General features: G+C 42.3%; 1 protein-coding gene across 1 annotated transcript in view; it reads left to right on the top strand.

The window, feature by feature from the left end:
* Window positions 1-15,656, top strand: part of LOC135493975 (cGMP-dependent 3',5'-cyclic phosphodiesterase-like) — a 164,878-nt gene that overhangs the window by 92,896 nt on the left and 56,326 nt on the right. Inside the window, exons 4-5 of the mRNA XM_064781682.1 lie at window positions 2,185-2,294; window positions 13,801-13,856. Of these exons, the coding sequence (XP_064637752.1) occupies window positions 2,185-2,294; window positions 13,801-13,856 (166 nt within the window). The remainder of the gene's footprint in view (window positions 1-2,184; window positions 2,295-13,800; window positions 13,857-15,656) is intronic.

The following is a 15,656-nucleotide window of genomic DNA, read 5'->3' as shown; positions in this document are numbered from 1 at the left end:
ACTTCCCTCGCTTGAGTTTCGGCAGAATGTTCCATATCGCGCTAAGCTGACCACTGCTGACCATGACAGGCGTGCATTGGACTGGTACAGGTTGGAACTGAACATTGAATATGCTGGTGGTGACGCTTTCTGATGAGAAGTTGGTCGTGACTGATGCAGTATCCTTGGACTTGTCCACAGCATCGTTCAATCATTGCTCTCTCAGCTGCCTTGATTCTGTACTTACCCAAATACTAAGACCAAATGCCTGTTGACTGTGCTTTAAGAGAGACTGGCGCCATGCCTAGAGATATGACTGACCCCTATTGGCAAATTTGTATGACTTTATCTTGCCTACCTAGCTGCTGCCTATAGTCTCCCTTTAACTGCGGAACACTTCAAAGTCGTTAAAATGCCATGTTCCACCTTTTAATGTGTTCAGACCGCCATTTTCAAAATAATCAAGTCAGGACACTGCCTTCTTGTCTCATAATAAATTTTGCTTTCCTCAATAATAACGTTTCTTCTTCTTCAATGCTTTCATCATTCCAAACTTCTCCTCCTCTGACTTTTACAGGGGTACAGTCATGGCAATCAAAACCCAAATACTGAGACCAAATGCCTGTTGACTGTGCTTTAAGAGAGACTGGCGCCATGCCTAGTCTCTCTTAAAGCACAGTCAACAGACACCAACCCCCTCAGACTCAGAAACCACAAACGCCCAACCCTTCCTGCTACCTTAATACTTCTGGATGCTGTTTGTTTCTTGTGTGCATTATCATGAGGGATTGCCAGCTCTGAAGACTGTGGTCATCCAGGCTCCCTATGATTGCCAACTGTCATTAGTAAGACCATCCAGGCTCCCAGTGATTGCCAGCTCTCAAGATTAAGACCATCCAGGCTCCTTATGATTGCCAGACCATCCAGGCTCGCTATGATTCCCAGCTCTCAAGAGTAAGACCATCCAGGCACCATATGATTGCCAGACCATCCAGGCTCCCTATGATTGCCAACTCTCAAGAGTAAGTCCATGAAGGATCCCTATGATTGCAAGAGCATCCAGGCTAGGATTGCCAGCTCGATCAAGAGTCCAGACACCCTTTGATTACCAACTATCAGGAGTGAGATCATCAAGGCTATGATTACCAACTCTTAAGAGTAAGACTATCCAGGCTCCCGATGATTGCCATCTCTCCAGTGTATGTGACCATCCGGGATCCCTCTGATCTACAACTCTCAAGAGTCTAAACTTTTATAAAGTGTTGGTGCAAAGATTTCTTTTTATAGTCGGATAATCATGGCAAACACGTCCCCTCTCAAACACCTTTGACCTTTTCCACTAACAAGCAGTCTGGGAGGCATTCTGTTGGAGACCCTGGTATTTCTCATATCATATTGATTAGGTGCCCTCAGGCTATCGGACATTGGACACTGGTGCAGAAAATCAATCTCTTACAGGAGCCAATCACATTTGGTCCGTTCTGATGTAATAGACATGGTGAAATGCGATCACCTGTGTTCATTCATCACCCCAAATCATTTTTTTTTTACTGGGCCACTGATCTTCGGGGTCCCTAAGTGATGTGTAAAGGAGTGATTCAAATTGCGATTATGATCGCTGCCTTGTGTGAAAAAATGGTCTCTTGTCTGTGGGTAAAACGGAGGTCGCTTGGCTTGATATTGGTCGCAGGTCACGGTGATCACCAGTTCTTGTTGCAGGTACCTACGATGACCACCGCAAATGAGCGATTATTGTCACATCATTAAAAAAAGTCGGCTGGTCTGTAGCCAAAGCAACAAACAGCTCATCCGGCCGGAGCTTATCCCGGTTTCCGTGGCATTTAGGGACTAGGAGTATCACTCCCCCTAAATAGGATGCTGGTCTATCGCAGGTTAACTTCCCAGGCAAGCCTGGTACCCATTTACCTCTGGGTGGAGAGAAGCAAGTAGGGTTAAGTGCCCTGCACAAGGACACAAAAATGAAACAGTGCTGATCCATTTGAGTATCGAACCTACGACCTCCTGGTTATAAGCCCGGCGCACTAACCACTCTGCCACTGATCCCCCATTGTTGCATCATATTGCTCATTTGCGGTGTCCGGAAGTGCATGATGTCACTCCACAAGCTCACTACTAAGGGCCTACAAGTCTGCGTTGTCATTAGCCAATCTTTGACTTCACAACAGCTATCTTCTGTCGTTTCAGTGATGTAGTCCGTCAGCGCCAGCGGATACAAATAGATGGCATTGATCCTGCCGACCCTCTCTCGGGACTCCTCAAGAGTGGAACAAAACCAATAGATGATGAAAGAATAGGTAAGAATTTCTTGAATACCGTCATAATATCTTTTTCAGGTATCTTTTTCATGCCTGTTTTCAACCTTCCTTGTTGCAGGACTCTTCTTCTTCTCTGCATTCGGAATCTTTGAGATGCACGCTAGTCAGTCAGTCCATTATCCATAACGAAGTCGACTGTACTTGAGAGTTCCACCACAGAGCCCTAGAGCTTTGTGTTCAGGGCGGTGTCCTTTGGCCAGTATTCCTCTCTATTCGGTCTGAAGCACATGAGCTGGAGGCTGGTCTCCAGTTCCGCATTCATGCTGAGCAGATTCTCGTAAGCCTGTTCTGTGAAGGTGTTTTTTGAGTTGACAGTGCAGGACTATGGTTTCAGGCAAAAAATGTAATCTCCAACGCACAGTTCTGAAGCTGCTCGTTGTTGTTCGAGATTGAGATAGTTGCTCAAGAGCCCTCTGCTTACAGTGTTGCAAAACAAGCATTGTTTGCATGGCTGCAGTATCATGCTACAAGTCGCAAAAATACTAATTTTTGATTAGAAAAACCGAAAGAAATATTGTAACCCACCAAAATTACTATCTCGAGAATGTTATTTCCTTTAGATATTCTTGCGAAGTGCAAAATAAAATGGCATGAAAAAGTTTGGTTTTACAGTGGCAGGTAATGAAAAAGGTCCAGCTTTCCTGTAAATTCTGAAGGATTGTCGAATAAAAACCAAAAGCAACTGCACGCCCCTGTGGCAAAGGTGGTAAAATCAGACCATAGCTATTCTGGACACTGAACCGCACCATCATTAATAATCGGAGACGAACCGACACCAGTATTCCACACAAAAATAGCTGACAGTAATGCCCGCCAACATGATGAAGTGATGAGAATTATTAAAAATCTCCCCAGCGAAAGATATGATGAAGTCATCAATCTTTCGAGCTGAAAGTGGACAGTCTATAAAAACAGTTGGGAACCGATCCAACCATGCATTTGTCAGGGGAGATTTTGCTGAAAATACACTACATATCATCATGCAGTGTATCACTATCATGTGCTCTTTTAAAGTTGAGAAAACATGATTTAATATTTCAAGATATTCAAGGTGAAGGCATTTTGGGTCTCCTGTAATATGTATTATTATTCGTACACTAAAGGTATGATGTGTGCAAGGGTGCATTACAATTACTTGTGTATCAATTTGCTCTATAATATAACTGATAACAAAAGGGACAAGGTCTCTATATTTTACCATACAAATTTACTATACATTGGGGTATATTTGTCTATCAAAGATATGCATTGTACAAAGTTAGTTAACACACTGTTCAAAATGCACATCATCAATTTCATACCTTGTCAGAATGTCCATTCCCCTGTCCCTTCCACTCATTAATTCCCTAATTTGCCCCCCCCCCCCCCCTATTCTTTTTCATTCCTCAATAACATCACTTTCCCTCATTTTAACATCCCACGTCATGGTGAATTTGCTGGGTAAATCCAATCTGTTCCAACTATATTTTGATCCCAAATACAGTAAAACCTCTCTATTAAGGACACCCTCGGGACTGACAAGTGCTGTCCTTAATAGAGAAGTGTCCTGATTACAGAGATCAAATTGAATGGAAACAACCAATTTGGGACCAAAACTAGTGTCCTTAATAGAGAGGTTGTCCTTGATAGAGAGGTGTCTGCTAACAGAGGTTCCACTGAGGTTAAAACAATCAGCTTCGCCACTCAATTATACTTTTGCAAAGCCTATCTGGTTAGGAAATATAGGTATCTTTCAAGCACAAACAAATGAAACAAAAGGAAGAAATGAGTTGGATTATTTTCTCTTATTTCATCTCATTTTGATTGCTCCGGCGCTGTGGGAAACATACAGTCTCATCTTCTCTTCATCTCTTCATCTCTTAAGTCTCCCGCCGAGAAACTATCCAGCACTTGTTGCCGGCTATTGATCGGCAGACTTTCAAAATGTCACTGGGTCACCCAATAAATCATCTGTCTACTGTATCATGTCCCGTGTATTGGAATTGAAAAGGGAGGGGGCCAGGGTCCCTTGAAAAGGTTTTGATAGTAAAAAACTTGGTGGTGGTGGTGCAGTTCATCAGGTCTCCTTTGGCTCTCATTGAGTACAATGGCAACAACCGTTGTTGCCATAATAATACATATGAACAGGGAGAGTCACTGTCAGAAGATGGCCTCAGTCATGTGTCAGTCATGCGTGCCTCGATAGACAAGATTGTGATTGCGATATAGTGGTCCCAGGAAATTGCTTCAGATTGCTTGATTCTGATTGTGGCATTTCTATTAACAAATCTGTACATTGTCTCCCCCACCAAAGACCTGATTTCCTTAATCTTCACAGGATTTCTACAATTTTCTAAAGAAAAGCTTTTGAATGTAATGCGAATTGTATTGAAGTTAACCCTTTCACTGCGGCAGCCATTTTTCGCCCAGCGACAGTCAATACCATTAATAAACAGTGGAGCTAACTTTTTACTGAATGGTTAAAACTATTTGAAAGTGTTGCTCTATTTGGATGAAACTAGTTATTCCCGAGTGTGATTGGCGTATTTAGAGAGGTTGCGACTAAGTGCTGGTGAATAAATAGTTTAGAAGGGCATGACGTGCTATGCACCTCACCTGCACGACATGGGACAATGTACATGACGTGCTATGCACGTCACCCACAGCAAAAGGGTTTTAACATCTGTCAATACCGTCAGGAACACTTTCCATAATCTGCGGAAATGCAAAGGTATCCCTTCTTTTAAACCCTGAACTTGTCATCTGTTGGTGCATAGTATGGGCTATGATAGCCTTGACTCTCAGAATCTCATGGGGTCATGCTAATGCACAGACTACTATACCCAAATGTATTGGAATGAGACTTGATTCATGGTAAGTCTAGATGAGGAACTCTAGAGCTCCTCCACGCCTCGTCGTGATGCCCAATATCCATTCAAAGCGCCCCGACTAGGGCTGAGTATTTTTCCCATTGGGATGGATAGTGTATGATAAAAGATGATGACATATGACAGAGTAAGATGCATTGACATCGTTCAGTAAATCAATAACAACTAAATTATATTGTTTAACCCCCTACTTCCTTTATCTGTGGTCAGCACGATAAATTCAGTTTATGAGGATGTATGCTTCGACTAATAAATGGACAGTTTGGTATGGGTTTTGGGTCACATCGCTTGATAATTTGGGATGGGGGTAAGTGTGTTGATTGGAAACAAGTCTAACTGTCTGAATCAGTTCGGGCCATTTGGAACTGTAACCATGACCAGGTTTACGGTGGCCTCGACAAATGACAACAGATGAGACATTGACATTCGTCTCTAGAACAGGACTCTCTATCGAAGATTAAGAACTAGCTGGCAGCAAACTAACCATGTCAGAACAAGCAACCAACGGGTCTGACGACCTCCCAGTCACAATGCCTTCACCACACAACTAAAGAGAATTGGTAGAGTCACCCTGATGTGACACCACTGAACATCTGAAACCTTCGACCTCCCAGTCACAATGCCTTCACCACACAACTAAAGGGGATTGGTAGAGTCACCCTGATGTGACACCACTGAACATCTGAAACCTTCGACCTCCCAGTCACAATGCCTTCACCACACTACTAAAGGGGATTGGTAGAGTCACCCTGATGCGACACCACTGAACATCTGATACCTTCGACCTCCCAGTCACAATGCCTTCACCACACTACTAAATGGGATTGGTAGAGTCACCCTGATGCGACACAACTGAAGATCTGAAACCTTCAACCTCCCAGTCACAATGCCTTCACCACACTTCTTAATGGGATTGGTAGAGTCACCCTGATGTGACACCACTGAAGATCTGAAACCTTCGACCTCCCAGTCACAATGCCTTCACCACACTTCTAAATGGGATTGGTAGAGTCACCCTGATGCGACACCACTGAACATCTGAAACCTTCGACCTCCCAGTCACAATGCCTTCACCACACTACTAAAGAGGATTGGTATAGTCACCCTGATGTGACACCACTGAAGATCTGAAACCTTCGACCTCCCAGTCACAATGCCTTCACCACACTACTAAAGGGGATTGGTAGAGTCACCCTGATGTGACACCACTGAAGATCTGAAACCTTCGACCTCCCTGTCACAATGCCTTCACCACACTTCTTAATGGGATTGGTAGAGTCACCCTGAAGTGACAGAACTAAACATTTAATAATACTCCTTGGAGAAATGAAAACCAGCCGATCTATCAGCACGACTGAATTGTGACAATAGTAGCGGATCACCTTGATTAAGTCTTAAATCCCAAGAAGAAATATGGTAATCAGTTTCTCTGAATGGGTCGACGCCTTATGATCCGGTGGCTTGATTGATTCTGACACGTGAAACCAGACGAGATGAAATTCATCAATTTACGATAATGAAGTAAATTCAGAGGCAGGTGGTAGTACTAGTAGGCTACTGGTGTGGTGTTCACATTGCCATTACTCACTTTGCAATCATTAGAAATGCTTGTTTTAAAGTGGGTGCAATTGATTTGGTGTTATTCTGTTTAGACCAAAAGACCCAAACTAAATAAAACTCACAGCTTCACAGCTTATTACTGCACCCCGAATCCCAATTACCTTTCAGTCCTGTTGAATAGTTTCTCTATGTCGAGCTCAATTGGCGAATCAAATCGGCCTGAAGTGATTTCATGGAGCAAATATCCTAATTCCAATCACATGAAGTGTTGACATGGTTGAGAGTCGACACTAGAACAGCCTTGCCACTAGCAGCCGAGTTGGCAATTCTGACAATGAGAGATGCACTCTATCCGTTTTATGACCTTCACCTCCTTTCAACTGTCAATAAACCGAGCTGAGTTGTCAGCTCAAACTAACCAATCTGGCCTGTCATTTCTGATTTAAATTTCACAGTTGCAGCAGCCAGTTTGAAAGTTGGCTCGTAGCTTTAAATGATAATCCCGCCTGTGTCATAATGTAGCTTACTAGCCCAACATCAAGAAACTTACGTCCACGTCCACGTGTTGATAAAAATATCAGCCGATGAACAAATTCTGATGCTTTTATCATTTCAACTTGTCAAAATATGAACAAACTTGCAAATGAAATTTGTACTGGAGTTCATCGATACTGACTTCGACAAGTATCCATCACTTTGCCATGTCAAACTGTCAGCAATTCTCTTATCAGTCAACGTGTATGTCAGATTTGACTGAGCATTTCTGTGATATGCCAAAGTTGAAAAGTCTTTTCTACTCTTTCAGGGAGGAAGGATTTTGGCTTTGCTTTTGAGCTTTTGAGTAGAGCTTTCATGCGAATAGGTGTCAAGCATCGGATCAGACTGTCAGAACTTGACCAGCCTGAGTGTCTCCTTTGAAACAGTTAAAACTCGTTGTGAAGTGAAAGCAGTTTTTGCCCAGCTTTGGGCTGTCAAGCAAGTGACCCTCCCACCCAGTATTAGGCCGCAACTTATGTGTCTCAGGCTTCCCTCTTGTCATGTCAGCATGCCAAATAGTTTCTCAAACATGTCCCATTTGGCTACATCTGAGAGAAAAAAGTATTTTGGGGAGAGGAGAGGAGAGGAAAGAAGAGGAGAGGAGAGAAGAGGAGAGAAGAGGAGAGGGGAGGTCAGTGGCCAAGTGGATGGAGCACCAGGCTCATAATCAGAGGTTGGTGGTTGAATACTCGCACTCTGATTGATCACAGCTATTTCGTCTTTGAGTCATTGAGCAAGGCACTTAGCCCAGCTTGCTGCTGTCCACCTAGGAGAGAATGGGTACCAAGTAGGCAGATGTAGCTATGAATGATGAGTCCTGGCACTGAGAGGCAACTGGACTGTATACTATTGTGAGTTGAGCTTGAACTGGAATGTACTGACCATTGCAACAACTAGGGTAATGTAAAATATGGCAAAGTAATTGTGAGTTGAATCAAATCTGAGTTGAGTACAAGCGCAATACGAATACTGACCACTATTATCCTAATAATACTTGTGATAATGTAAATGTAAGAAAATCTGTTGTTCTGAAGCCCACTTTGCAGTATGGAATCAGACCAGTGCAACAACGAGTAAAGCCCTTCATCTGAATGCTTTCCGCTGCCTTAATGGCCAATTCGATCGCCCGCTCACACTCTCCCTCACCCAATTTTCATCTCACCAATTTCGTCTGCTTGACGAATTCCTCGACATGATATCCTCAGACAGGAAGGCCACTGGGTATGACCGCCCTGCCTGAGGGAAGCCTACACCCTGTTAGATGAAGACTGGGAGCAGCCATGCAGCCGCTGTGTCCCTGAAACCGTTGTGCGCTTTTGATTAAATCGGGTGCGTAACCCAATCTGGTGGTGGTGATATCACTGCTGGCGCTCCGAGGAAGACATTAAGATTATTTATAGCCAATGAAAATAATAGCGGACGGATTTATTCATTACTATTAACATTCTTGATAATGTTTAGTCATGTTTGCTGCTTTCTCGTAACTATGGTAATGGTGATGCTGTCAGACTGACTTGTGTTTACTCTATCATTTTCAAGTATTTCCTTTGAGAATATCTTTGGAAATATACTCCATTAACTGACTATTTACTTAGTTATGTCTATTTGTTCTTATTTCGGTTTTGTTCTTATTTTGGCCTGATTCCATTGCCCGTTTTTCCCAGGAGAAGGTCATCTGTTTCGTTTACTATGTTTCAACTTGCACAAAGCACTGTTTCTTCTAAGAGAATTGCTTATCTGAGAATGACCAGCTGGACCGAAAGAAAGGCTAGTGCAGAGAGGGGTGTTTAAGATACTGTTGGAGCCATGTTGGTGTGAATGGAGTTTGCATAAGGACTCAAGAGACTCCAACTTATTAGCTGAATTGGTGACAAACACTGCTTTGAACAACTTGGTACTACATTTATGCACAGTTGACTAGCTATTACTGCTATGAAACATCTCCCAAGTGCAATCCGAACTCCGCAATGCTATGATGCAACAAATAAAAGGAATGTCATGCTATAGCCACAAAGAGAACGGGTCATCAGAAGAAGGCTTGTTGGACTTGATAGAATGATCAAGGGACACGTTAAGCCAGTCATCCAGTTACCCCAGTACAATCCGACCCGCCCGATACTATAGCCACAAAGGGAACAGGTCATCAGGGAAAGGCTTGTTGGATTTGATAGAATGTTCAAGGGACACATTAAAGCCAGTCATCTAGTTATCATAGTGTTTAGAACAAATCACAGCACTCAAAGTCTTATCATGGGAGTTCAGGAAGGTGATGCCACTTTTGATACTAGGTGATGCTGACGTCAGTAGAATGGAACAGGTTACAACCGATCGTGCTTCAGCTGAGTAAGTTTATAGCAAATCACAATGTGCTCATCAAGGGAGATGAGTCCACAATAAGGAGATGGCTAGTGATGCTTTCGGCAAGACATGCCTGGTGTGACTGACGTCAATGGAATGGAATGGGTTGCTATGGACAGCAGTGTGGTTCATTTAATATTCTAATATGCTATTGTCACAGTGCGTGTCTTGATCCTTTCAATCGCCAGGCAAAAATGTCGAAACTAAGCGATGATATTTCAGCCCCTTCGTGAAATACTGCAATCTTGTTAAAGAATGATTTTGATGATGTCAATTTCTTTGAATAACGTAAAAATGCAATGCCTTGACATGACGTGACATGTCTTAGGCAAGGGTTGATAACTTACCAATCCTATTTTTGATGCCGCTATCCGATCTCGTAGAATGACCACAGGATTGAGAGTTGTTTTCATAAGAGTAACGGCACACAAGACAGGCAGGCAATAAATATGGTCACTGCAATGTCGCATCTGTATAAACCTACATGTTGGACAAGTTCCGTCTTTGTTACATTTAACTGTTCTATTTTGAAGCTATGTAAATCTTGAATGAAGGGAATTATCAGTTCTTGGCTTGTACTCTTGATAGAATAATCATCGGACGCATGAGAGCTAGTCAGTCCCGGCTATCATGTTAACGACCAATCAAAACATTGGATGCTCATCTTGGGATTTGGTCCAGTGGAGCCGAGGGGATGCGTGGCAATGCTGACGTCAATGTGATTTACAGGTGGCCAGCCATTGTGGACAGTTTGATGAGATAGAATCATCCTGCATAGAATGAACTCTGGTTGTTGGTTACTGTTAGGAGAGGACTAAGGCTGGAATAACTCATTTGGATCAGTTGTAGAACAAACATTTTGACTTAAGGGTTGATCATAGGCACCACCATTTTGGCTAGAAATTGAAATCCTGAAGCTATTAGAAATATTTCAAAGCGAAGTGAAAGCTAATTTCAAGGGTGGGAGTCGGTTCTTTGTTTTCCAGAGAGAAACCTCCCATATTTTCAGTGGGCATTCATTTCATATAAAAGGAGTTCTTATTGCTTTGGGATTTCAGGTTCGAGCTGAAATGGTGTTGCCTATGGTCAACCCTTATTGACTTGATTTGGGATCAGTATACAGAGAAGAAGAATGTCTAGTTTGCCCTGTAGTAGGTAAACTACTGTATTCAGTTGACGTTGCCTTGTGCCCCCTTCACTGAGTAGGTTTCCGACAGTCTGTCAACCAGGCGCCACGTTGCTCCAGAAAAGAAGCCGGCAGATGCCAATACCCAAGCTGGTGGAGACTCTAAGGAAATGGATTCGATTCTTTATTGGTTATTGAGTGGTAGAAGAATGGTGTGTGGCATATTCCCCAGTCACCCATCACCAGTTCATCGATTTGGGTGTTGCTAACTTTGGTGATGGGCCTTCATAAGGAAATTCCTATACAGAGTGGATGGTTGGACGTTTTTTATACTAGGGAGTGGAATTTGCATTGTACAGTGTCTGCTGAATCTTCTCTAATAAAGTATAGGTCCACTTCATTTTGCCTCTTTGGAAAATGTTTCTGTCCCATTTCCTACAATCAAGAATTGATAAAGACGCCTTTACGTTGTCTTGCTATTAAGGAACCGAAACTACATTCAAACCTATTTGATGGACAGCCCATTGGCAACTGTATAAAGCAACTCATTTCCACCATTTACAAGTGCCAAATTCTTCGTACTGGTGTTTGACAGACTTGTGGAGCACACCAATATTGGTGGCGTTGTTGTTGACTTGCAGCCAGTAGCCTGGGTTTCATTCATATCTCGTGAACATATGATTCATTCATCCTCCTCTGACAGTTTCAACGCAAATGTCACCATACGAAATCAGACTTCACTATAAAGGTTCATATATCTTTGAGCTTTTAGAATTGTACGCATGCACTCTTTGTGGAGGGGTTGGAAGGTTCGAATCTCCTTTGGTGATCTCATCCATTCTGTTTGAGATAACACCAAAATAGCTTAGTGCACGAGTTTCATTCATTCAGGGGAGCAATCTAATCCTCTTTGAAAGGTCTAAAAGTATTATGTGAATGAATGAGACATACTATGTCCTCTATGTTGTATCTTTGTGTGCCGAAAGCACATATAGACATCACTGAAGATATAATCTTGAGAGATGTTGTCTGTTGTCAAACCACTCACTTTGATGTCAAGTGCTTCTGGAGGGCTCCATCAGAGTAGCAAAGGTAGTAGGCTGTCTTGTCAGGTAGTCAGTCTTACAAGAGGTTAGATTACATGTTGACTTTTTCTACTGTAGCCCTGGTTGTGTTAATGCGTTATGTACTACTAATACACCTGTATGGGTTTTAGAAAAGAGCTACTCTTCCTTTAAAAGATTAACATGGCAGAGAGTGAATGTCCTCCTTGGTGAGATGTCCACCAACAGAGGTTCTATGTTGCAACGGGAGAGATGTGGTGTCCTAACTAGAGTGGGTGACCTTGGAGAAGTGTCCACTAAGGGAGGTTCTACTGTGCCTTTAACAGGTTAATGTGAGAAAGTAACCATGTCCTAGCTAATGAAGGTGTCCTCTTTGCAGAGGTGTTTTGACGAAAGGAGTTTTAATGTATATTTTAAAGGTTACCATGGGAAAGAGACGGTGTCCTTTATAGAGGGGTGTCCTCTTTTCCGATGTGTCCACCAAGAATGGTTCTACTGCTCTCCCTTTAAGAGATTAGTGTGCAAGAGATGAGGCATCCTAAAGAAGGTTCTAACGTCCCCATAAGAGGTTAATATAGGAGTGATATGATATCCTAGTTAGCGAAAGTCGGTGCCCTATTTGCAGAGATTTTCGCAAAAGGTGGTTCTACTTCACCTGTTTAAGATAACTTCGGGACACAGGTGGTGTCTTTGATAAAAAGGGGGTCCTTGGAGAGGTGTTCACTTAAGGAGGTTCTAATGTCCCCATAAGAGGTTCATATGGGAATGATGTGATATCCTAGCTAGCGAGAGTAGGTGTCCCATTTGCAGAGGTTTTCGCAAAAGGAGGTTCTACTGCACCTGTTTAAGGTAACTTCAGGTAACAGGTGGCGTCCTTGATAAAAAGTGGTTCCTTGGAGAGGTGTTCACTTAGGGAGGTTCTAATGTCCCCATAAGAGGTTCATATGGGAGTTATGTGATATCCTAGCTAGCGAGAGTGGGTGTCCTATTTGCAGAGGTTATCGCAAAAGGAGGTTCTACTGCACCTGTTAAAGATAACTTCAGGAAACAGGTGGCGTCCTTGATAAAAAGTGGTTCCTTGGAAAGGTGTTCACTTAGGGAGGTTCAACTAAAGCTTTAAGACATTTAAAATGCCGGATATAGATAGCACACTTGACATCTTCATCTTGGAAAGTCTACAATGATGCCGGATAAAGTTGCCATGTTCGTCTGAGTGTTTCTTTCATGTCGATCTCTCGAGCTTCGAGCGGGAGGTACTTAACTTGTTTGAGACGATAGCGATGACAATCAACGCCACCTTTTTGACAACCGGTTGACTTGGAGAGATGGTTTTAAGTGTGTTAATAGCACAATAAGGTTGTGACTTTTCCATCACGGCTTCGAAGTATTTGATTATTTCCTTGGTGTTCGAGTTCAACCTTCTGTTATTCTCTGTCAGTCCATTGGTAGATGGCTCCACTGTACATGAAGTAGTAGAAATTAGTAGAAGATGACTCCAATTGACAATTAGTTGACTTAGAGAGACAGCGTAAGGGTTAGTAACATACTTTAAAAAATGTTTTTGGCCTTCTTAGTATTGGCAACAAGCTCAAATTTCTGAAAAACCAAATTATTTTACAATTTGATTTTGGCAGATATCGAAATTTCCTTCTTTACTTATGAAATTTCTGCGAAAATAAGATGCTTGCATAAAATTTAGCAGTTTCAGTAACAGTAAAAAAGTTGCTAGTTTTTCATGACAACTTTGAAGTCTGACTTTTTACCCTTGTGTTTTTATTTCAGTTTTAGTGATCTGTGCAATGAGGTTTTGGACGCTTCTCCAAAAAGAAAGTGTGCAATGAGAACATCCCCATTGACCAATATGGCTTTAACATTGCAGGGCTGATGACTTGGTACAGCCACACCAGGCCTTACAATCTGAGTCTACAAACTGATTCTGATGTTGACTTTCTTGCTGTTCTTGTATTTTGCAGTCTTATGTTCGCCTGTGGTAGAAAAGGAAGATGATCGAGTCATAGCTTTAATATTGGTGAGTATGGAGATTTTTTTTCTTTCCCTAGAATTTTCTCTAAGAGGGATAACAAAGGCTAATTCTTCATTGAAAACCGGATTGGTTGGAATTTTTAGCATGGTGGCAGTGAAATTTAAAGGGGTACGCCATTCATATTGACTTGTGGCTCAGGAGAATAGAAATGCAGTTATACACAATGCTGTATTGCAGTTATCATGCATACAAATTTGCTGAAACCTGGTATTTACAGTATTAGTGTGTCTGTCTACACAATGGTAATGATGAAATTCATAACTAACACGTTTTTATGCAATTAGAAATTTTCAAATTCAATAACAAATTTCAAATTTTTACTGAATGGTGTTGGCCTTTAAGAGGGGTTCTTCTTTTGGAAAACCATTACAAAATCTGAATTTTGAGTGGGAGCAATACATTTAAGGGGTGTAACTTAGTTTCTAGAGTACAACTTGCTTCTTAGAGAGGGTGTCTTACTATTAGAGGTGTTCTCCAAGGGAGGTTTCTCTGCACGTGAAATGGTACAGAGGAAAAACAATCACTTGTTGGAGTACTACAATATAGCTATGAGGGGTTAAAAATAGTCACCAAGAACACATTGTAATTATCCAATAAGGATAAGTGAATATTTTCATGCGGAATCATCAAGCAAACCCCAAGAGAAAACAAGGAGCAATTATCGCTTAACATGTTACCAGCGTTTCAAATCTGTAGTAGTCAGTCAAAAAAATCTGTGTCGCCATAGAAACGAAGACTCTGATGGAATTTTTTCGTCTATCTAGTTTGGTAAGCTGTAGCACCTGCTTGTATGGCCGGAGTTGTTGGGGCTTATTATGGGGAGACAGGGTATTGCATTCCTTGAGGCAATCTGTTCGAGAAAGGTCAAGTTTATTAAGGGATATTGGGCGATTGTGCTTATTGTCAGATTTCGCTTTTAAAGTGAATTTCGCATGAGCTTTACATTGCCCCTTCACTACCTGCACCTCAGTCGGTATCAATGCATGAAGTCTTTATTGTGGAATTCCCAAGAACTCATGTCTGGATGGAACCATATTAGGGCCGTTTAGACGCTTTCCAAAAAGACCGCATAAGACCGCATTCCGATCCGATCCGATCGAACCCCATTCCAGACCGGATGTGGTCTTATTTTAATGTACCCGTTTAGACGCTAACAGCAATGAGGACTGATGTGGACTAATTTCTTTTGGTTCCACCAATAATCCACAGGATGTCGCGGTGGCGTCACCGATTTAGCGCCACAATGCGGGTTATAATGGTACTAGGCAAGCTCGTTCTTATGGTAGCTGCTGTCTAGCTTCCGCTGAATGGATTGATCGCTCCAAATATGTATGAGATCGAAAACAACCGTGTCCGTGAACTTATCCTTCACCATATTGGAATAATGAAAATAAGCCAAGAGAAAATACTATAAAACTGACAATCAAAACGACATTAATTCCCGCGAAAATACACGTGTTTATAATGAAAGGAAGTATTGCCGTATCCAATACGCATGCGTGTAGGTAAAAAATTAGTCCAGATAAGACCGCATTAGGCCTGATCGCGTTTAGACGACCAAATTTGATCCGGATGCATCCCGATGCATCCGGATTATAGCCCCGATGGAACCAGCAAAAGAGGTGGACCACTTGAAGACCCGAAGGGACCACATGAGACCCGATCGGTTTTCGTTTACACCAGGGAAATTTAGACCGCATTCGGATTCGATCGGATCTCATCGGGCCTTTTTTCTGTCGTCTAAACGGCCCTATTATCTAACTGACTGATCTGCACTGGAGTTTT

The sequence above is a fragment of the Lineus longissimus genome, chromosome 9 (assembly GCF_910592395.1).
Source record: "Lineus longissimus chromosome 9, tnLinLong1.2, whole genome shotgun sequence".
Taxonomy (NCBI): Eukaryota; Metazoa; Nemertea; class Pilidiophora; order Heteronemertea; family Lineidae; genus Lineus; species Lineus longissimus.
The sequence above is the reverse complement of the archived record's forward strand: the minus strand, read 5'-3'. Positions and strand labels throughout refer to the sequence as shown.